A 22,111-nucleotide genomic window follows, 5' to 3' on the forward strand; every position below is an offset into this window, starting at 1 on the left:
CTGCTGACTCTTCCCTAAGTTCAGTGGATTGGCCCACCAGAGCAGGCTGTGTTTTACCCTGAATATCACCTGAATTAACCTGTCCCTTTTGTGGGTAATGTCTCTCTGAAAAGGACGGAGGAGCCACTGTAGTGGTCTCAAATGAAACCTTGCCCATGGGACTATGGCAATACATGACACCATGAGTCCCATGAGCTTTATTAGGGACATGAGGCGAGACTTTTTGCTCCGTATTATGGAGGTAGCTAGAGCGACAATTTTCCCCATCCTCTGACGGGGTAGGGAGACTGAGTTCTCTATAGAATTTATTCGGACTCCCTGGTGGGTAAGAATCTGGGAGGGTTCCAGTGAGCTCTTTTCTAGGTTCAGCAAGTACCTGTGCTCCTGCAAAATCTGAATTACTCTTGCTGTGTGCGACAGGGACTGCTCCCAAGATTGGGCGCAGATCAGAATATTGTCCAGGTACGAATGTACCTGGATAGATTCCTGTCTGAGAACCGCTATGATGATGACCAGGACCTTTGAAAATACCTGGGGGGCTAATGATAGGCCAAAGGGGAGGGCCCTGAATTGGAAGTGTTTCTGAGCATAAGCAAAGCGGAGGAACCGTCTGTGTATGGAATGTATGGGTATATGCAGATAAGCCTCCTTGAGGTCCACTGCCATCATGAAGGTTCCAGGGAGGAGGGATTCCACAATGGAAGACAAGGTTTCCATTCGGAAGTGTTTTTTCTGCATCCTTTGGTTGACATATTTTAAGTCTAGGATTGCCCTCCAGTCCTCATTCCGTTTGGGGACCATAAAAAAGATGGAGTAAACTCCCTGGAACCATTCCTGCGGTGGTACTGATTCTATGACGGACATCTGTTGCAGATGTAAAATGGCCTGGTGGGTTCGGGAATGCTTTTCCCTCTTTAAGGGGAGTGGAAAAGGAAGGTATTGGTCCGGTGGTAGGGCAACAAATTCCAAGAGGTATCCCTTGGAAATTATTTGGGAGACCCATTTGTCTGGGCTGGAATGCTCCCACCTTCTTGTGAATGCCTGCAACCTTCCCCCCCCCCACCCGCTGTAGTGACTTGACGTCACTGGGCATTGGTTTTTGAGAACTTGTCGGACTTGTCTGATCTGGGTTGTTGGCCCTGTCTGTTGAACTTTCCGCCTTTACGAAAAGGTCTGTTGTTGCAGTTGTTATTCCATGTTCCCTTTCTGAACTCAGCCCTGTATCTAAAGGGTGTCCTGGGGCCCCGAAAGGACTGATATCCAGCTGGGCGATTGTCCTTTCTAAGTTGTCTAGGCATGACATGCTTCTTGTCTCTAGTTTCTACTAGAATTCTGTCAAGCTTATCCCCAAATAATCTCCCCTCCTGAATGGGGTAGGCAATTAAAGGTTGTCTTGGCTTTGAAATAGGCTGGCCAGGCTCTCAGCCATAGGGCTCTTCTTGGAGAGGTGACTGATGCCATGGATTTTGCCGTAAAAGATATAGAGTCCACGGAGGCATCCACCATTAAGGTGGTGGCTTTAAGGACCCTATCAAGACCTGCTGAGACCCGGTGGTTCTCCTCTGGTATCAGCTGGATAAGTTTCTTGACCCAGAGGTACGAGGCTCTGGCAAAGATGGAAATGGTGGCACTAGATTGGATTGCCAGGGCGGCCGCCTCGTGAGCCTTCCTGGTTAAGGACTCGCTTTTCCTATTCAATTGATCCCTTATGGAGCCCGCTCCATCCTCTGGAACCAGCCCAGGGGTCTGTAGGTCAATTATTGGGGCCTCCACTAATGGCACGTTAAGAAGATTCATGGTGTGAGGCGCTAAGGTGCATAATTCCTTAACACTGGTGGGGATCTGTTTGCCTGAGGTTGGATTTTCCCACTCCTCTTTAACTGCCCTTAGGAAGAACTCAGGGAAGGGAACAGAGTGTCGTGAGTCAGCCTGAGAATTACTCTTCAGAGGAAGAGGCGACTGAACAAGCCCTCACTCCCTCTGAAGAGATAACACCGGAACAGCAAGACGGGGCCTCTGAGCCAGAGGATCGGCCGGCTGAAACAAGAGAACAGGGAAGAGAAAGCCTTTCACCTTCAGGGTCTCCTCCACCAGTGGAGAGAAGAAGAGTAAAAGGCAGAATGGCATTGCAGCAAAGGAGAAAGTCAGCCCGGCTTTTGGACAAAAGACGTAAGTTGGCGCAGGAGGAATCAGAGTCTGAAACCGACAGTTGAGCTGAAACACCTGGAGAGTCACGAAGGCAATATAAGCAAGACTGACCGTTAAGTGCCTCGTGGGAGCAAATGTTATTGCATGCTGACTGTCTCTTATCTTGAGAAGCTTCATTTAGTAGTCCGGTTTGCCGTGGTGTTGAACTTGGAAGAAAGCCGTGTCTGCAGCCAAGACCTTAAAGGTGAGGAACTTGTATCTGTCTGTGATCTTGTTCCTGTATTGTGTTAAAGAGCTGCCGGCCCCTCCCGGCAAGAGTAAAATACACGTCAGGCCCTGCTTCCTCCAGCATTGATAAGTTGCTGTGTGGGAAGCAGAGACTCAGACCTGCCTGTACGCAACACAGAGTTACTTTGGGTTTGCTTCCTAGGGAAGCATTCCTTTACCCCCTGTTTAAGCTTTGGGGCAGGCTCATCTGATGTTTCCTGTTCCTCGTTAAGATCCAGGGCTACTAGTGCCTTGGCCAAGTAGACCTTGGAAGTCTTCCCCTGAGAAGAGCCTGGGCTGTTGCTCATCTGAGGGAATGAGTTCCTCGTTGGAGTCAAATTCGTCCTCCTCACATTCCTCTGGATCGGATTCCTGATCAGAGGAGAGGGGTTCAGCTTGTACTACCATAGTATGAGCTGTGGCCTTTTTGGCTGCTTTGGTGGGCCATTGGCTGGTAGTGGCTGGAGGGGATATGGGATCCTCCTGTTCCACACTGAGGGGATGGGAGGAGGAGGAAGCTGCAGAGGACTCATGCACCGCCCAGAGGAAGGGGGGGGAAGCTTCATGTGGAACGCCAGAAAGGCCTGCCACTGCCTCTGGAGGGCCATGTTGACTAGGTCATTGGCCTCCTCACTAGAACACACACGCCCGCCAATCATTTTGTTTGGGGAGGGGAGGTTGCCATCTCCCGAGGGGAGCGATCCTACCAGTAATCCTCCCGAATTCGAAGGCTGTGTGATGCTTGCAGGCTGAACCGGGATCGCCCTTTCGGAAGGCGCCGAGTAGGCGGGTCTAGAGGCGCTGGATCTCGGAAAGGTGACAAATTTGCTGAAGCGCTTTTTTCTTTTGTGCACCGGTAGCGGCGCAGCTTTCGACTCGGCTTTTCGCGCCTTTTTCTTCTGCTGCACTGGAGGCAAGGGCTCCTCATCCTCCACGGCTTGTGCCGGCGCGCCTTTTTCCTTCCCTAATGTCCCGCAGGCGCGGCCATTGGGAGGGCTGTCCCTCTGGGCAGAATGGACCAGCCCGCTCTGATAGTCCTCCACCGAGAGGACATCGTCCTCTCTCCAGGCCGCAGTGTCGGCCATCTTGGCTCTCTATAAGCCGATGCCGACTAGCGGGGGGGAAACGTAAAAGGGCGGTGGGGGGGTCGGGAGGGACAAGGCACACTGAGGCAAATACAGAGACAAACGACTACTGACAAACACGCTCAGGACAGAGACGAAAGTAGGCTAGATCTAAAACTCAAACCGGAGCTGTACAAAGTCACTGCTCTCCTATTAAAGGCAAGACGGAAACTGGAGATTAAGGGTGGTCTTCCCGCCAAGGGGACAGGAAGTAAAGTTTGGTCCTGCCTCCTGGAAAGAGCGGGAAAACACCCACAGACAATGATGCCCTTGCCTCGGAGGAGAAGGAGAGCTCACCACCTCCAGGGAAGCCTGTTCCACTGAGGAACTGTTCCCACTGTTAGAAAATTCTTCCTAATGTCGAGACAGAAAATCTTTTGATTTAATTTCAACCCCTTAGTTCTGGTCCGACCTTCTGGGTCAACAGAAAACAACTCGGCACCATCCTCTATATGACAGCCCTTCAAGTACTTGAAGATGGTTATCATATCCCCTCTCAGTCTTTTCCTCTCCAGGCTAAACATACCCAGCTCCTTCAACCTTTCCTCATAGGACTTGGTCTCCAGACCCCTCACCGTCTTTGTTGCCCTCCTCTGGACACGTTCCAGCTTGTCTACATCCTTCTTAAATTGTGGTGCCCAAAACTGAACACAATACTCTAGGTGAGGTCTAACCAGAGCAGAGTAAAGCGATACCATCAGTAGGATCGATGCAGATCTTAACAAATGGGTGGGTTCATCGGGGGCTTCGATATGCCGGTCTGAGACTCTGTAAATAAATTTAACACGAGAAAAACAATAACACTTACTTGTCAAGGAAGTCCTTGTCCACCACCGCACAGATATCAAGGAGAGGATTTCCCAGTCCAAAAAGCATATTTTCACTAGAAAATAAAATTGTCCAAATTATTATTCTGGTTCGGGATCAGCAGCAAACACACTGACTAGCAACACTGCAATCAATTCCAAGAGTATAAAATCACAATGCAGTGGTCTGATCATGATTGAGGAAGAAATGCATTCCACGTACAATTGAGGAGGGAGCAGGAGCATTTAGTGATCTGATGCAAGAAGCAAACATGCGCTGCTGGAACATCACAGACAAAAAAGATCTGAGGGCCCCGGGGGTGGGGGTAAAGGCTGGAAATATTAGAGGGAAATAAATGCCTGTTATGTTCTACTTCATCCCTACTCCCCTTTTCTAAATGAAAAACTGAAAATGGGAGAGGGAATTATAACAATTATGACACATTTCCCCTTTTAGAACACTGAGATAAATACTTTTAAAAGCAAAGTTTTCATATCCTAATTTTGTCCTCGATTACCGTGACATTTACATAGTAATGTGACAACACATTACTGAAGAGACAATGCTACCTTTAACTCAATATTCAGATTTTCTGGTAGTCTTTAATAATTTGATCTCTTAGGCTAGAAACATAGTTTGTTGTTATTGTATTCCAGAATGCTGGAAACAGTGACAGAGCATTGCTTGTGACGCATCCATTCCACTGTCTCCTCTGGTAAACAGGCACACAGCATTCCTGTTCCTCGTTAAGATCCAGGGCTACTAGTGCCTTGTTTAATTATTGACTGAATAAAACTAAGGCACTCATAAACAAACTAAGCACTAACCACTAAAATGGCCATCCTAAACAGAGTTTTACCCTTATGTCCCCTGAATGGGAGTAGAAGGAGTAACTCTCTTTAGAATCATAGAATCACTGAGTTGGAAGGGACCACCAGGGTCATCTAGTCCAACCCATTGCATAATGCAGGAAATTCACAACTACCTCCCCCACACACACACCCAGTGACCCCTACTCCATGCCCAGAACCCTCCAGGATCCCTGGCCAATCTGGCCCGGAAGAAAATTGCCCTTTAGGATTGTACTGTGACACATAACATATTGATCATCTTATAATAAATTAAGTTTAGACAAGATATTTACATTGCCCTGCAACATTTCCAATTTTTCCAAAAAAGGAAGACTAACACACACACACACACACACGGTTAGTCAACACACACAAGAGCTTCTACATGTCTAGAAATCCTCGAAATATAAACAGGGACGCCACAGACCCCCTGCTCCAAATTCTCCCAGGTTTTCCCAACATCCCTCCCACTCGGGAATAAAATGTTCTTCTTCCTCCTTCCCATGACGTTATCTTTGCCCATCTGCCTCGCCAGCTCTCAACCCATGGCGCCTTGCTTCCTTAGGTGCTAGGAGCTGTGTTTTCAAACCACGCTGTATTTTCAAATCACTGAGGAGCAGGGAAGTAATGCTGGGCCAGTGCTAGAAAAAGATTTTATCAATGTTTTATCAATCATTTCCTGACTGGCCTGGAGGTATATGTGATGTATCTGAAGCGAGGGCAGCTTTAGTTGCTGCCGACAAATGCATTAAATGCTGGAACCACCTCGCAGGCAACTGAAATTGACCTGACGGATACAGAATGCCAACAAGCAACAAGAGTTCTTAAAGATGTCTTCCTGGCAAGGGCTAACAATTTATAGGAATAAAGAGAAAGTCACTTTCCCTCTGTTCAAGATTTACGGACACTATACTTTCTTTCTTTTAAATACTTATATTCTGTTATGCTGTGAACATATCTGCCCTGACCTGGACAGCCCTAGGCTAGCCTGACCTAGTAAGATCACAGAAGCTAAGCAGGGTCGGTACTGGTAAGCGTTTGGACGGGAGATCTACAAGGAACACCAGGGTCGTGACATGGAGGCAGGCAATGGCAAACCACCTCCGAACATCCTGTGCCTTGAAACCCTACAGGATTGCCATAAGTCAGCTGTGACTTGACATCACACACACGCAAAACGAACCTACTTATATTCTGTTGTGCTATGAACCAAGAAAGCTTGGTTGCCCTGACCTGGATGGTGCAGGCTAGCCCAATCCTGTCAGATCTCATAAGCAAAGCTGGGTCGGTCCTGGTTAGTGCTTGGATGGGAGACCATCAAGGAAGTCCAGAGTTGCTATGCAGAGGCAGGCAGAGCCAAACCACCTCTGAATGTCTCTTGCCATGAAAACCCTATAGCAGGGATGGGGAACGTCTGGCCTGGGGGCCGTATGTGGCTCCCAAGGGCATTTTCAGTGGCCCTCAGGAGCTCCAGGGCCCAGCTACGGAGGCGCAGCACAGCGCAGCCCTCCCCAAGGGTGTTCCTGGGGCCGCGGCCCCCTTTGGACCTCCTCTCGTCGACTGTTGGTCGGCGAGAGGAGGGGGGAGGGACGCTTCCCCCAAGGCTGCCCCTTACAGTCGCGGCATGCAGGAACACTGCGGCACACTGTAAGCCCCTCTCGCCACCTGTCAAGCGGCAAGGGTGGGGGAGAGAGACCAGTGGCTCCCGGCGGCGGAACATGTGCGCGGGAGCTGATTGGGCTTGGAGGGGCGGGTGGGAGGGCGTGGAGGCTGGGGCCTGGTCGTGTAGGGATGCATGTGCTGCCGTGTGTGTGTGTTGGGGGAGGCAGGGAGCCTGGGGCCCAGTTGCGTGGGGCCGGCGTGTGTGGGTGTGTTTGAGGGGGGGAAGGCTTTTCTCTCTTCCTCATTTTCTGTCCCTCTTTCTCCTTTCTCCCCCTCTCTCCCTTGTCTCTTTCTTTGTCTCCTTCCGTCCTTTTCTCCCCCTCCATTTGTTTTCCTTCCTTCCCTGAGGATTGGGTGTGGGCTGCGCCCCCCTGGCGCCTCGTTTGCTCGGGGCTGCCCTCCCGCCTGGGAGGGGGGAGGGAGGGGGAGCGGGGGTGCCCTCCAGGCCTTCTCTGCATGGCCTCCCTTGTGGTTGCCAACCACCAGGTGGTGGCTGGAGACCTGGCAACCCTAGCTTCTCCCCCCCCCGTGCCGGGAGAGCTACACCTGCTTTTGGCCCCCGAATGATGTTATAAATGAGCAAACGGCCCTTGGCAGGAAAAAGGTTCCCCACCCCTGCCCTACAGGGTCACCACAAGTCCGCTGCGACTTGACAGCACTTCCCACCACCAAGGAAGCTTAAAATTAGTCAATCAATCAATATCAAAACCTTGATTTGCATAAACTACATCTGCAAAGAACATGATCATAACAATTTTACCCAACAGAGTTCACCTGTTCCCGTTTACAGTAACATTCACGAATCCACATTGCTTGCTGCAAAGACTTGGCTACATGGTGAATTGTGGCCACGTCCTGAGTAGACATAAGAAAAGCTACCTTGCGCTCAACCAGGTGCCACTCCCCACTAGCGAAATTAACTGAATAAAGGGGAGTCTGTTTCTCTTAAATTACAATTTACACATCAAGGTAATCAGCATTCAGGCAAAATTAATGGTTAGAAGTGCCGACTTTTGTTTTTGTTTTTAGGTCAAAAGACTGACTGAAACCAACGTCTATAGGGAATCTGTGAAGTTTAAAATCAAAGTGTCATTTTTAAAATAACAGACAAGGAGAGAGCCACTGTTAGTATTAACTTCCCTAAACATCTGATTTCCAAACCTAAAGCCTTAAGTGAACCCCACCGCCTCCAGCAAAAACTGTTTTTATGTTATGTGTTTACCCTCACTGTTCAATGTGAGCTGCTCCATAGTTTACTAAACAGCGAGAAGGAGGCAAAGCCAGTATTTCAGTAACACATGCCATCAGCAAAATATAAAATACAATTATTTTTAGACAAGACAAGCTTTCGGCGATTTCAAATGAAATCATCCATTCAGTGTAGTTTGCAAATCTCTTGTCCGAGCTCACTTGCAAGTACTAGCTTTTCCTGCAAGAAAGGCTTTGGTGGAAAAAATACTCAGGAACACAACGATATGTCTACCAAAACCCCAGTAGGAAATCAGTGGTAAGCCCTCGCTGAGGTCTGATAATGTGCATGCATGCCTGGATTAACAGAAACAGACGTAAGAGGGCTGGGGTGATAAAGCGGCGAAAATCAGAACTGGATCACAGAGACCCGAGTGCAAACCCCCACTCCGTCTGGAAGCTGAGGCAGCAGCCCCCATGTAATCAACCTCACAAGGACCACAGTGGAAGTAACATGGGGAAAACTCTGTTTAAATTGCCCTGAGATTCTTGGAGAAATGGCAGGATAAAAACACGACAGAAAAGCATTTTAAGCAGACAATCTTACAGCAGCAGAAGGGTTCCAGAGCTTCTGCTTACGAACGCCTGCAGTTGCAGCGCAATACTAAAAGAGTCAACAGTCCGAGGAATTTTTGTGGCTACAGAATGCTGCACGTGAAACATACACCTGATAATTATTGCTCCTTGGGAGTGAACTTGCAATCACAACTCAAGTGCCCTCGGCTGGAAGATCTGCACAGGAAATTAGAGGGAAACTGCTGTGTAGCAACTATAGCCGAGCTCAGGCAACGCTTATTTCCAAGCAAACAAGATTAGAATTGTAGCACGAGTCTTACTTTTAAAAAAATAATTGGGGCTTTCAGGTAAACACATTGAAGATTGCAGCCTGATCCTTGGCAGCCGACTTACGGCAACCCCTCATGGGGTTTTCAAGGCAAGAGACGTTCAGAGGTGGTTTGCCATTCCCTGCCTCTGCATAGCAACTCTGGACTTCCTTGGTGGTCTCCCATCCGAGTACGAACCAGGGCCGACCCCGCTTGGCTTCGTAGACCTGACAAGACCGGGCTAGCCTGGGCCATCCAGGTCAGGACTACGCTTAGTCATGCCTTCAAAATGTACAGTGGTGTTTTCAGAGCTAGTGCTGTGTGACTACTGTCAGACCCACAGTGAAGAGACCCAGGTTCAAATCTGTGTTTGGACATGAAGCTCGATGGATGATCTTGGACTAGTCCCTATCTCTCTGCCTACACTCCCTGACAGGATAGGAACAAGGGCACGAGGGGGAGGGGAAGCTATATATACTATCCTGAGCTCCACAGAATAAAATATTTTTTAAAAATATTAAATTTATTCTCTATTGTGCTGCTTTAATTCCATTGTCCGCACTATAAGAACATAAGAAAAGCCCTGCTGGATCAGACCCAGGCCCATCAAGTCCAGGAGTCTGTTCACACAGCAGCCAACCAGGTGCCTCCAGGAAGCCCACCAACAAGACGACTGCAGTAGCACCATCCTGCCTGTGTTCCACAGCACCTCATATAATAGGCATGCTCCTATGAGACTGGAGAGAATAGGTATGCTTCAAGGCTAGCATCCACGTTAACTAGGGGCCATGGATAGCCCTCTCCTCCATGAACATGTCCACTCCCTTCTTAAAGCCCTCCAAGTTGGCAGCCATCACCACATCTTGGGGCAGGGAGTTCCACAATTTAACTATGGGGGTTACCGCACTTTGTATTCCCAGCGATGTATTAAGAGTTTGAAAATGTTGTAAAAAACATCGCTTTAAAAGGGTTTTTGGATACCACGGCTTATAAATGGATGGAAGACGTCTTCACAGCTAAAGGGGCCAAACAAAGTGCGAACAGTATTTTTTATAATGTTTTCAAACTCTTAATACATCAGTGGGAATACACAGAAAGTGCGAACAGTATTTTTTATAACATTTTCAAACTCTTAATACATCGCTGGGAATACAAGTGCGGTAACAGCCTATGTGTTGTGTGAAGAAATACTTCCTTTTGTCTGTTTTGAATCTCTCACCCTCCAGCTTCAGCAGATGACCCCGCGTTCTGGTATTATGAGGGAGGGAGAAAAGCTTCTCCCTGTCCACTCTCTCCACACCATGCATAATTTTATAGACCTCTATCATGTCTTCCCTTAACTGCCTTCTTTCCAAGCTAAACAGTCCTAAGCGTTTTAACCACTCCTCATAGGGCAGTTGCTCTAGCCCTCTGATCATTTTGGTTGCGCTTTTCTGCACTTTCTCAAGCTCTGCACTTCTCTGCATTACATGATTACTACTCCCATTTTACACAGAGAAAGAGAATTGTTATCACATTTCCCCAGGCAAGAGAGGGCTGATTCACAACGGCTCCCTGGCACACCAATGGAGGCAAATTTCTGTTGCATGCATTCCGGGAGCTGTGTTTGCAAAACTAGAGTCACGCCTCGCAGGGAAATGTTTGCATTTTACCTGCTGAACTCAGTCTTGCAAAAAAGAGCCAGGCACAGTTCCCTCAGCTGCCAGTTTCTTTAAAGCAAGGGCTACGGCCACTAAATCAATCGGAACGGAAGCCGTTCTATTCCTAGAGACATCTCGAGGCAGTCAGGGTGCCTCGGGGTAATCTGGTAATCAAGCGGAATGGTAGCTCCATGGGGTTGGTGCTGTTCCACTTGAGGCGCAGGGATACCTGATACGGCAGATCTTGGTGGTGGACGGGGAAAGATCCGAGAGCCACCCTTAGGAGATACTTACACTAAGGCTTTAGTAACTTTAGATAGCTCTTCAGGAAGTACAGTATTAGTCAAAGAACATAGGGAAGTTCCCCTGCCACCTACTGGCACATTTAAAACTACTGAATTAAAAAAAAACTAATATTTTAAGGAGGTTTAGTCACAGGGTGATTTACCCATGGAGAATACCATAACTTTTGATGGTTTCCTCTGCCCGCTAATCACTTGGAGTCCCCAAGTACTGCTTTACAGAGCATATTTTTAGAGAGCAACGCATGCACAATAAAAATATAACGTTTGAGGCATAAGAACAGAAGAAAATCCCTGCTGGATCAGACCAAGGCCCATCAGGTCCAGCAGTCTGTTCACACAGTGGCCAACCAGGTGCTTCTAGGAAGCCCACAAGCAAGACGACTGCAGCAGCACCATCCTGCCTGGGTTCCAAAGCACCTAAGATAACAGGAATGCTCCTCTGGTCCTGAAGAGGATAGGTATGCATCATAAGAACATAAGAAAAAGCCCTGCTGGATCAGACCAAGGCCCATCCAGTCCAGCAGTCTGTCCACACAGTGGCCAACCAGGGGCCTCTAGGAAGCCCACAAACAAGACAACTGCAGCAGCATTTATCCTGCCTGTGTCCCACAGCACCTAATAGAATAGGCCTGCTCCTCTGATCCTGGAGAGAATAGGTAAACATTGTGACTAAATGCATTTTGACTAGTAGCCATGGATAGTCCTATCCTACATGACAGGAAGAAAAATATACATTCATGGTAAAAAGGCAAGCTTCCCCAGGTCATGACCTTATAAAGTGTTGAGTTGAGTTACCTAAAATGCTTATCACATCTCTCCAGATGCAGCTGCCTCTCTCCCTCTCTTCCCATAACCTCACTTGACACATACTCAAGTAGAACCCAGTGATCGACAGCAGCAAAACTTGATCAACAATAGTTTTTCCCCCTCAGGTCTTTTTCAGCAACGTCAGTAGATCCAATACCACGAACCTGTACAATAAGCGCCACAAACCGCAGTGCCCAAAAGTTGCAGATGATGAACCCTAACTTAGATGTATTTTAAAAGGAATTCGGCCTGGTACATACAAGCAGGAGAGTGAGATAAAGCAGCAAAGCCCTCGGGTGGTAGAATGAATTGATCACTTCGAACAATGGCTGGCGAATTCCAGCTGTACACTCATACCAAAAAAATCCATATAAATGGGAAATTAGCACAACAGAAAGGAAATTTTACCCCTCTGTTTGCCAACTGTGCTGGTTTCCATTTTTTATAAGCAAAGAGTTTTAACATTGGGAAACATTCCAAAAAGTGATCTTCCACCTGCAAGCTTACAGGGCACAGCCCGTTCTACCATGCTGGGCCTTTGCCAACAAAGGCCCTTACATGTGTGAATTCGACCCTAGGAAAACTCATGGAGATAAGTCTATCAATGGCTATCAGATACCTATACAGAACCTCTGAGTTTGGAGGCAGTATACCTCTGAATACCTGCTTCTAAGGGGGAAATGGGAGCAAGATATGGCCTTTATACCCTGCTTGCAAGCTTCTTGGAGATTATCTGGTTGCCAGTGTTAGAAACAGGATGCCAAACTAGGTGTAGGGGCTGCGGCTCAGTGGCAGAACATCTGCTTGGCATGCAAAAGGTCCCAGGTTCAATCCCCAGTGACTCAAGCATCAGGTCATACGTGACAGGAAAGGTCTGCCTGAGACCTTGGAGAGCCTCTGCCAGCCTGTGAAGACAATACAGACCTTGAATGACTAAATGCTGTGATTTTGTATAAAGCAGCTTCATGAGGACATGGGTGGATCCCTGGTTTAATCAGCAGGGCTCTTCTTATGACATCTCAGAGGCCATTAGAGTAGCACTTGAACTGACCAATGAGGTCATTCTGCTTTCATGTAAGCCCTGTTCAAAATTTACAGCAAACATATGCACAATCTGTGTTCAGAACACCCTTGATTTTTCTTTATGCATGCGTTGGGTAATCGTCATGTTACATTCAAAGCACGTACAGCTGAACGCGTGATTTAAACCCACCGTTTATCCCCAGTTCCATTTCGAAAGTGAACGTGTACTGGTTGTTTTGTACAAACAGATGTACGCGCATACAGGATAAACATGCACTCACTGGAACAGGGCCGTAGTGGTTTACAAACGGTGTTCTACAGAACCTCCCTGACCCATGGCTGGTGATGAGAAACTAAGATCCCGTATTGTGACTGAGCAATGCCACTACATTTTGTCGGCCAGCCCAGAAGAATGCTGATAATATATGCAAGGGAACCTTTGATAGTTATTAAGAGGTCTCTTCTCTCTACAGAACAGGGGTGTCAAACATAGGGCGCGAAGGCCGGATCCGGCACCTTGAGAGCTCTTATCTGGACCACGAACCAGCCACCCCCGCTATTCCCAATCTGGGATGGCGAGGCATGGCCTGGCCCGACCAAGTGACATTTATGTCATACCTGGCCCTCAAAACAAATGAGTTTGACACTCCTGCTCTATAGGAAGGACTGGCAACGCCCCTCTCCACCCACAAGCACGCTGACACTGGCACACCTGACTTTTCTGCTTGGCACCCAGTGTTCAGGACGAGATCTTCATCCAAGCAACTATGGCACTGCTAGGGCCACCGGTGCAGGAGAAAGCAACAGGGCACAGCTGACGTGCATGACAGCAAGCCCCGGACTCAGCAGGTGAATGTGAATACATGAAGCAGACCCTCGGTCCATCCAAGTCAGTATGGTCAGACCAGCAGCGGCTCTCCAGGGTCTCAGGCAGAGGTCTTTCCCATCACCTACTTGCCTAGTCCCTTTAACTGGAGATGCCGGGGATTGAACCTGGAACTTTCTGCATGCCAAGCAGATGGTCTGCCACTGAATCATGGCCCCTCCCTAATGTGTGAGGCTAAATCGACTCCATGAGAGGCTGCCAGCATTGCCAGGATGTGGCTCTCTCCAAGCGCATCCTGCCAAGCGCAACCTTCCCCGCTCTTGTGGTTTGATGGCACTCCGACCCTTCACAGGTACATATGGCATTCTTTTCCCCCACACAGGCCAACCTTGCTCTACAGCATATTCAGTACGCACATAGTTTTATATCAAGAGCAAGCACCGACTATCTCAGGCACGAGGTACTCACAAAGCAGAACACATGAACACATGAAGCTGCCTTATACTGAATCAGACCCTTGGTCTGTCAAAGTCAGTATTGTCTACTAAGACCGGCAGCGGCTCTCCAGGGTCTCAGGCAGAGGTCTTTCGCATCCCCTACTTGCCTGGTCCCTTTAACTGGAGATGCCGCTGGGGATTGAACCTGGGACTTTCTGCATGCCAAGCGGATGCTCTACCACTGAACCACAGCCCCTCCCCAAACAGACCCTTGGTCAATCTAAGTTAGTATTGTCTACTCAGACCGGCAGCGCTTCTCCAGGGTCTCAGGCAGAGGTCTTTCACATCCCCTACTTGCCTGGTCCCTTTAACTGGAGATGCTGCTGGGGATTGAACCTGGGACTTTCTGCAAGCTAAGCAGATGCTCTGCCTATGAGCCACAGCCCCACCCCAGAGCGCAGTCTTTAGGGTTACACTGAACCGGTTCGCTGCAAAACACAAGTTTTCACATGTTGCTGCCTAGAGAAACCAGCCTTTTAAGACACAAAGGCAGCTTGCCCTGTATTTTGATTTTTCTTTTCTCAGGCAGGAACGGTTAGTGGATATCGCTTTCTCATTAGAGACGCCAAAGGAATCGGCTTTTGTGTGTGGTTGCAAATTAACCAAAGCTGCAAAGGTTGGGAAAGTAATGCCAAAAACCCTTACTTGGGAGTACTAAACCCTGTAACTTAAGGGGACCTATTTCCAAGTAAACACACACAAGGGATCAGGGCAGAGAGTCTTAAACTGTGACTCGATGCAGGGCTACCCCAGTCGGAGCCTGCGGGTTCAAACTGGGAATCCAATTGCGCTACAAATTCCGGATTCAGGGGACAGAAAGCGAGAGGGAAGATAGTCAAGGAACAAATAAAAGGAGTTTACTCAAGTTGTACTAGTGGGAAGAATTAACAGAATTTTGGATTTGATTCATAGTAGAAATATAATCCAATAATTAATAAGTAACAGCGTTAACTATTTAGTCAAACTATCTGAGAAGCCATTTCCATACATTGGTGAATATAAAGTGTCCTTCTATATCGTTTGTAGTAATGTCAGTTTCTATTACAATTTGTACATGTTTTGTTTTTAGTATTATTACGTAATAAACAAATATTTAAAGACGGGAAACAAATAAAAGGAGACAAGCTGAACTGGCAGCGGAGACCTGAATTCAAACTCTTGTGTGACAAGGAGGAAAGGGGCACGAGACCCGAGTTCAAATCCTTGTTTAGCCAGGAGGGAAAGGGCATGAGACCCGAGAGCAAATTCTCCTTGGGCCAGGAGGGAAAGGCACGAGACCTGAGTTCAAATCTTCCTTTGGCCAGGAGGAAAGGGACACGAGTCCAGAGTTCAAATCTCCGTTTGGCCAGGAGGAAAAGGGAACAAGACCAGAGTTCAAATCCTCGTTGGACCAGGAGGAAAAGGGAAGAAGATCTGAGTTCAAATCCACACTTGGCCAGGAGGGAAAGGGGCATGAGACCGGAATTTAAATGCCCGCTGGGCCAGGAGGAAAAGGGAACAAGTCCTGAGTTCAAATCTTCCTTTGGCCAGGAGGGGAAGGGAACAAGACCAGAGTTCAAACCCTTGTTGGGCCAGGAGGGAAAGGGGTACGAGACCGGAGTTTAAATGCCCATTGGGGCCAGGACGGAAAGGGAACGAGACCCAAGTTCAAATCTTCCTTTGGCCAGGAGGGGAAGGGAACAAGACCTGAGTTCAAATCCACACTTGGCCAGGAGGGAAAGGGGCATGAGACCTCAGTTCAAGTCTCCGTTTGGACAGGAGGAAAAGGGAACAAGACCTGCGTTCAAATCCTCGTTGGGCCAGGAGGAAAAAAGAACAAGACCTGAGTTCAAGTCTCCGTTTGGCCAGGGGGGAAAGGGTTACAAGACCTGAGTTCAAATCTTCCTTTGGCCAGGAGGAAAAAAGAACAAGCCCTGAGTTCAAATCCCCGTTGGGCCAGGAGGGAAAGGCCCCAGGCCCCCAGGGCTCGGGGGGGGGGAGGGGGAAGAAACGGCGGGGAGACCACCGGGGGCTTCGGCGCCAGAGAAAATAACGCCCATTTAAAAGCCCCCCCTTTTCCCCCCACACGACGAAGGAGGGTCGCGAGCAGCCCCCATGGGGGGGGGAGCCCGACCCCCAACCCGGGGAGCCTAGTTCCCCCCCCCCATCATCCCGGCCCCCTCAGGCGCCGCCATCCCTCAGCCCCGCGGCCCTCCGTGTTTTACCTCAGGGCGGGCATGGCGGCGGCGTGAGGGGCGCTTCTCCGCGGCAGCGGCGGCGGCTGAGGAGGACGAGGCGAGAGAGAGAGCGAGAGAGACGCTCCGCCGGGCTGCTCTCCGCCGCGCCAACCCCGCCGCCCGAGGCCAAAAGCGGCCCGAGCCGCCGCCGCCTCCCGCGTCCCGCCATTGGCCCGCGCGGCGAGGGGGGGGCGGGCCTGGCGAGCGGCGACGCCCCGGCCTCGCGTGGCCCGCCCGCCCCGCCGCCCTGAGGCGGCCGCCCGCAGGCCTCCCACCCACCTACCTACCCCGCGCCCCGGCGGCGGCCTGCCGGCGGAGGCCTAGCGCCCCCCCCCGCACCCCCCCTTCCAGAACCGGGGCGGGAAGAAACGTCGGCCCCGAAATCGGCATGAAACGGATACAACGAAAAGAAGCGCCGCCGCCGTCGCCCTCAACAAAGATGGCCGACGGAAAGAGGCAGGAGGAGGAGGAGGAGGAGGAGGAAGCCGCCGCCCTCCGTCCCTCCCTCCCCGGCTTCCCCTCCTCGTGGCGGCCCCGGCAGCCGGGAGGGTCGAGCCGAGCCCGGCCTGGCCGCCCCCCGCCCCGCCCCGGACACCGGGCCGCTTCCTCCGCCATGGGCGGCGCCTCCACACCCGCGACCGTTTATGCCCGGGGTGGGGGGTTGGGTTCGCCCCGGATTCCCCCCTCTTTCGATGCACGTTTCCCCCGTCCATATCCTCAAAACTCAACCATAAGCCCCCACGCAGGGTTTTGAGGATATGGACGGGGGAAACGTGCATCGAAAGAGGGGGGAATCCAGGGCGAACCCAACCCCCCCCCCGGGCATAAACGGCCTGGGAGTGAGGGTTCAGACTGGCACGAGCTCGCCTTCGGGTCGCGCTGTGCGATCCTAAAGACAATTAATCCAGTCTCAGGCAGCTGGGTGGCTCCTCCTTTGGATCGCACTGTGCAATCCTAAAGAGAGCTGCTGCAATCCCAGCCTGCTGAAATGAATGGGTTTAAGCTTCGGATCGCACTGTGCAATCCTAAAGAGAGCTGCTGCAATCCCAGCCTGCTGAAATGAATGGGTTTAAGCTTCGGATCGCACTGCAATCCTAAAGAGAGCTGCTGCAATCTCAGCCTGCTGAAATGAATGGGTTTAAGCTTCGGATCGCACTGTGCGATCCTAAAGAGAGCTGCTGCAATCTCAGCCTGCTGAAATGAATGGGTTTAAGCTTCGGATCGCACTGTGCCATCCTAAAGAGAGCTGCTGCAATCTCAGCCTGCTGAAATGAATGGGTTTAAGCTTCGGATCGCACTGTGCCATCCTAAAGAGAGCTGCTGCAATCTCAGCCTGCTGAAATGAATGGGTTTAAGCTTCGGATCGCACTGTACGGTCCTAAAGAGAGTTCGTTCCTCCAGTCTCAGCCCGCTGAATGTCTCCTCTTTTGGATGGCACTGCACAATCCTAAAGAGAATTCCTCCGGTCTCAGCCCGTTGAAATTGAATGGGCTTAAACTGGAGGAGCTCTCCTTTGGACTGCACTGTGCGATCCTAAAGAGAGTCCCTCCAGTCTCAGACCACTGAAATGAATGGGTTTAAGGTAGCCTAACTCCTCCTTTAGATTGCACTGTGCAATCCTGAAGAGAATTCCTCCGGTCTCGGCACGCTGAAATGAACGGGTTTAAGATAGAGGAGCGACTCCTTTGGATTGCACTGTGCAATCCTAAAGAGAGTTTGTTCCTCCAGTCCCAGCCCGCTCAATATCTCCTCTTCTGGATCACACTGTGCAATCCTAAAGAGAATCCCTCCAGTGCCCACCGAAACGAACGGGTTTAAACTAGAGTAACGCCTTTAGATTACGCTGTGCAACCCTAAAGAGAGTTAGTCCAGTCTCAGCTCACTGAAATGAATGGGCTTAGACTTGAGGAACTCTCCTTTGGATTGCACTGTTAGCAGCCACCTTGGCCCTGCCAAATTAAGAGCTGCATCGCCAAATACAACCCAGATCAAATGCATTAAAAAAAAACCGCATCAAATAAACCAGTCCTACACAGACACCCCATAGCACTGACGGTGGAATCCTAAATCTCTCTTGAAAGACCCGCATCAAATTCTAAGCTAGACCTGCTGGTTAGTCAGGAGCAGCAAAATGAAACAAAGAGCCCAGTGACATTTTAAAGAGCACTAAAATTTATTCTCGCATTAGCACGTGTAACTGATGAAGTGTACTCCGAGTCACAAAAGCTGGTGCGGGGAATAAATTTTGTTCGTCTTCAAGGATTCTTCTCTTATTTTTCTGGGGAGAATGCACCACTCAGCGCAGAAGGGCTTACTTCTGAGTAGGCCTGCACAGGATTGCGCTTTGCGGGCAATTATACAACTGGGTGACCAAAAGGATTCATCTCTGGCCAAGTTATCCTGTCTATATTGGCTACACCACACACACACACACACACAAAAGTGAGCGGTTTTGTTACACTGAAACTCAACGCAAGAGGAAAGTTTTCTGAACCATTGCTTTTAGCACAAATGTATCTACGACAGAAAGACACAAACAAACTGTGTTGCAGTCAGCATTATCTCTGACAAACAGAAGCTATGAACAAACCCTAATGGATAAAGTCAGAATTGCACACACTACCCCAGATGACATTTAAAGCAATCTTTCTCAGAAGTCTTTTTAACTGGTTACCGCATTAAGTATTCCCAGCAATGTTTGAAAGAGTTTGAAAATGTTATAAAAAACATCGCTTTAAAAGGGTTTTTGGATGCCACGGCTAAAAAATGGCTGGAAGACGTCTTCACAGCTAAAGGGGCCAAACAGGTGCGAACAGTATTTTTTACAACAGTTTGAAACTCTTAATACATCGCTGGGAATACATAATGCGGTAACACCCTCTGTCTCTCCTAAACTTTCCCTCACCTTCCAAGCCCCACAAATCACTGGTAACAGCTTCTTTTTAGGCAGTCCTTGCACACAGCTCCACGGGTGCCGCTCAATACTGTGTGCATAAGAATGTACAGGCTGGGACACAAACCCAACACCAGCATTAAAACAGGGAAGAAGAAGAGTTGGTTTTTTATATGCCGACTTTATCACTTAAGGAAGAATCAAACCGGTCTACAATCCCCTTCCCCTCCCCACAACAGACACCCTGTGAGGGAGGTGGGGCTGAGAGAGCTCTAAGAGAGTTGTGACTAGCCCAAGGTCTCCCAGCTGGCTTCATGTGGAGGAGTGGGGAAACAAATCCAGTCCACCAGATTAGCCTCCGCCGCTCATGTAGAGGAGTGGGGGAATCAAACCTGGTTCTCCAGATCAGAGTCCACCGCTCCAAACTACCGCTCTTCACCACACTTCCATGCAGAGTTGCTCCAATCTAAACCAATTGATACCATACGGCTGGACCTAGATGACCCAGGGTAGCCTGATCTTGTCATATTTCGGACGCTAAGCAGGGTTGGCCCTCATTAAGGTTGCCAACCTCCAGGTGGTAGCTGGAGATCTCCCGGATTACAACTGATCTTCAGTCAACAGATATCAGGTCACCTGGAGAAAATGGCCGCTCTGGAAGATGGACTCTACAGCATTATTAGAGTTGCCAGGTCCCTCTTTGCCACCGGCAGGAGGCTTTTGGGACAGAGCCTGAGGAGGGCGGGTTTTGGGGAGGAGAGGGCTTCAATGCCGTAGAGTCCAGTTGCCAAAACAGCCATTTTCTCCAGGTGAACTGATCTCTATCGGCTGGAGATAATTTATAATGGCAGGAGATCTCCAGCTAGTACCTGGAGGTTGGCAATCCTAGGCATTATACCCCATTGAAGTCCCTCCCCTCCCCAAACCCCACCTGCCTCAGGCTCCAACCCCCAAAATCTCCAGGTGTTTCCCAACCTGGAGCTGGCAACCCTAGTCCTGGTTAGTACTTGGATAGGAGACTACCAAGGAAGTCCAGGGTCACTACGCAGAAAGGAGCTTGCCTTGAAAATCCTGCGGGGTCACCATAAGTCGGCTGCGACTTGACAGTGCTTTCCACAACCAAACCAATAGACTGCAGTGGGTTAAGACTGGAGTCATTCTGCACAGAGTTGCACTGTAAAACTCTTTGTTCAATCCAGCCTACCAGAAAAGGGGGCAGGAATGGGTGTGAGCTGTTATGGAAGGCAAATGCTCCCTTCTGTTCCTAGCCTTTTATTTTTCCAGAAGAAAAGAGCAAGTGTCCAGTAGCACCTTAAAGACTAACAAAATTTCTGGCAGGATAGGAGCTTTTGTGAGCCACAGCTCACTTCTTCAGATACAGCTAGAATGGGATCCCATCCATCCTTAAGTAGAGACAAATGAATTAGACACACAACAGCAATGTAAATGTCACAAGCAAGTAAATTACATTAGCAAGCGTACTTAGATTAGGTGTGATATGCAGAGGGGTAGTAGGCATGGAAAAATGAGCATTGGTAATGAGACAGGAATTCCAAATCTCTATTAAGTCCAGGAGAATGCATAGTCTTGCCCTTCATTATTAGTTGTAATTCAGCAGTCTCTCTAATCTCCCTTTGAAATCCCGTTGCAAGAGAACTGCTACTGTTAAATCAGCAACTGAATGTCCTGGAAGATTAAAATGTTCCCCCACTGGTTTCTAAATGTCAAGGTTTCTGATGTCGGACTTTCCCCCCCCCAGAGTTGAACAGAGCCGTTTGCATGACTTCAGCACTAAACATCTGCTGCTGGGACCAAAATGCATCTTGGAGAGGAATCTACTCCCGGCCCAGGAATTTTACTGTGCTCAGTCTGGGCAACTTGCTCCCAGCCTCTCCAGAAAGGCTACCTTACATACAGTTTGTACCTCTGGTTTAAAGGCTAAAATTACTGCTGTGTCAGAAATGGTGCTTAGCATCAGCATAGAAGGAACAGAAGTGAATATACTTTAGGCTTTCCACAGGCTTCTTATTCTCCTTGTTCATGCTATATGAAGAAGAAAAAAACAACATCATAGAATTGGAAGGGACCACCAGGGTCATCTAGTCCAAGCCCTTGCACAATGCAGGGAATTCACAACTACCTACTACACACACACACACACACACACAGTGACCCCTACTTCATGCCCAGAAGATGGCAAAAAAAATTTCCAGGATCCCTAGCCAATCTGGCCTGGAGGAAAATTGCTTCCTGACGCCAAAGTGGCAACTGGCATTTCCCTGGCCAAACACTGACGCAACCCTTCCTGCCCTCCCTCTCATGATCTGCCTTAAGTTCATAGAATCAGCTTTGCTGACAGATGGCCATCTAGCATCTACTTAAAACACCGTGGTCTGCATCATGCTGAATAAGGAACTGGCAAACTCGCAACACCGACGGCTGTTGCCATCAGATGGTATTTGCTCCCCATCCCCATGGGACGTGAATCGAAGTAAAGAATCCGGCTCCATTTTAGAGACTGCATTCCAACGGCGGTGACCGAGCCAACCGCCAGATGTAATAGAAGACGTTAGGAAAGGACAGCATTTGTGGCTTGATATGCCGTTAACTTTGCACAGTTCCCACAAATAGTGAACATGCACAGGTAAAAATAGTACTGTCCCCTTCCCTCTGTGGAGCAACCTTCCAAAAGATCCTAAAGTCATAGCTGGCTAAGACGAATGGCCTGATCCAAGAGCAACTCCCAGAAAAATGGAAATTATTTTATAAATATGTTTAGGCTCAAGGCTAACAAAAATAAAACAACGAAGTGGACATTAAAAAATGCTAATGATATTTAACCTAACTTTATACCTGGAGAACAATCTTGATTGTTGAGATAAAATAGCAGAGAATTGTAAAGAAATAATCCTGGTGGAGATATAATAGAGATATTCAATATGTTTAATAGTGCATAAACTGATCGTCTTTATA

At 49.0% G+C, this 22,111-nt stretch overlaps 1 protein-coding gene across 1 annotated transcript in view; it reads right to left on the reverse strand.

Moving 5' to 3' along the window:
- ADK (adenosine kinase) overlaps positions 1-16,272 on the reverse strand; it is a 269,577-nt gene extending 253,305 nt beyond the window's left edge. Inside the window, exons 1-2 of the mRNA XM_056849134.1 lie at positions 16,234-16,272; positions 4,348-4,422 (exon numbers count right to left, since the gene is read on the reverse strand). Of these exons, the coding sequence (XP_056705112.1) occupies positions 4,348-4,422; positions 16,234-16,247 (89 nt within the window). The 5' untranslated portion in view covers positions 16,248-16,272. The remainder of the gene's footprint in view (positions 1-4,347; positions 4,423-16,233) is intronic.
- Positions 16,273-22,111: the final 5,839 nt, after the last annotated feature.

The sequence above is a fragment of the Euleptes europaea genome, chromosome 4 (assembly GCF_029931775.1).
Source record: "Euleptes europaea isolate rEulEur1 chromosome 4, rEulEur1.hap1, whole genome shotgun sequence".
Lineage (NCBI taxonomy): Eukaryota > Metazoa > Chordata > Lepidosauria > Squamata > Sphaerodactylidae > Euleptes > Euleptes europaea.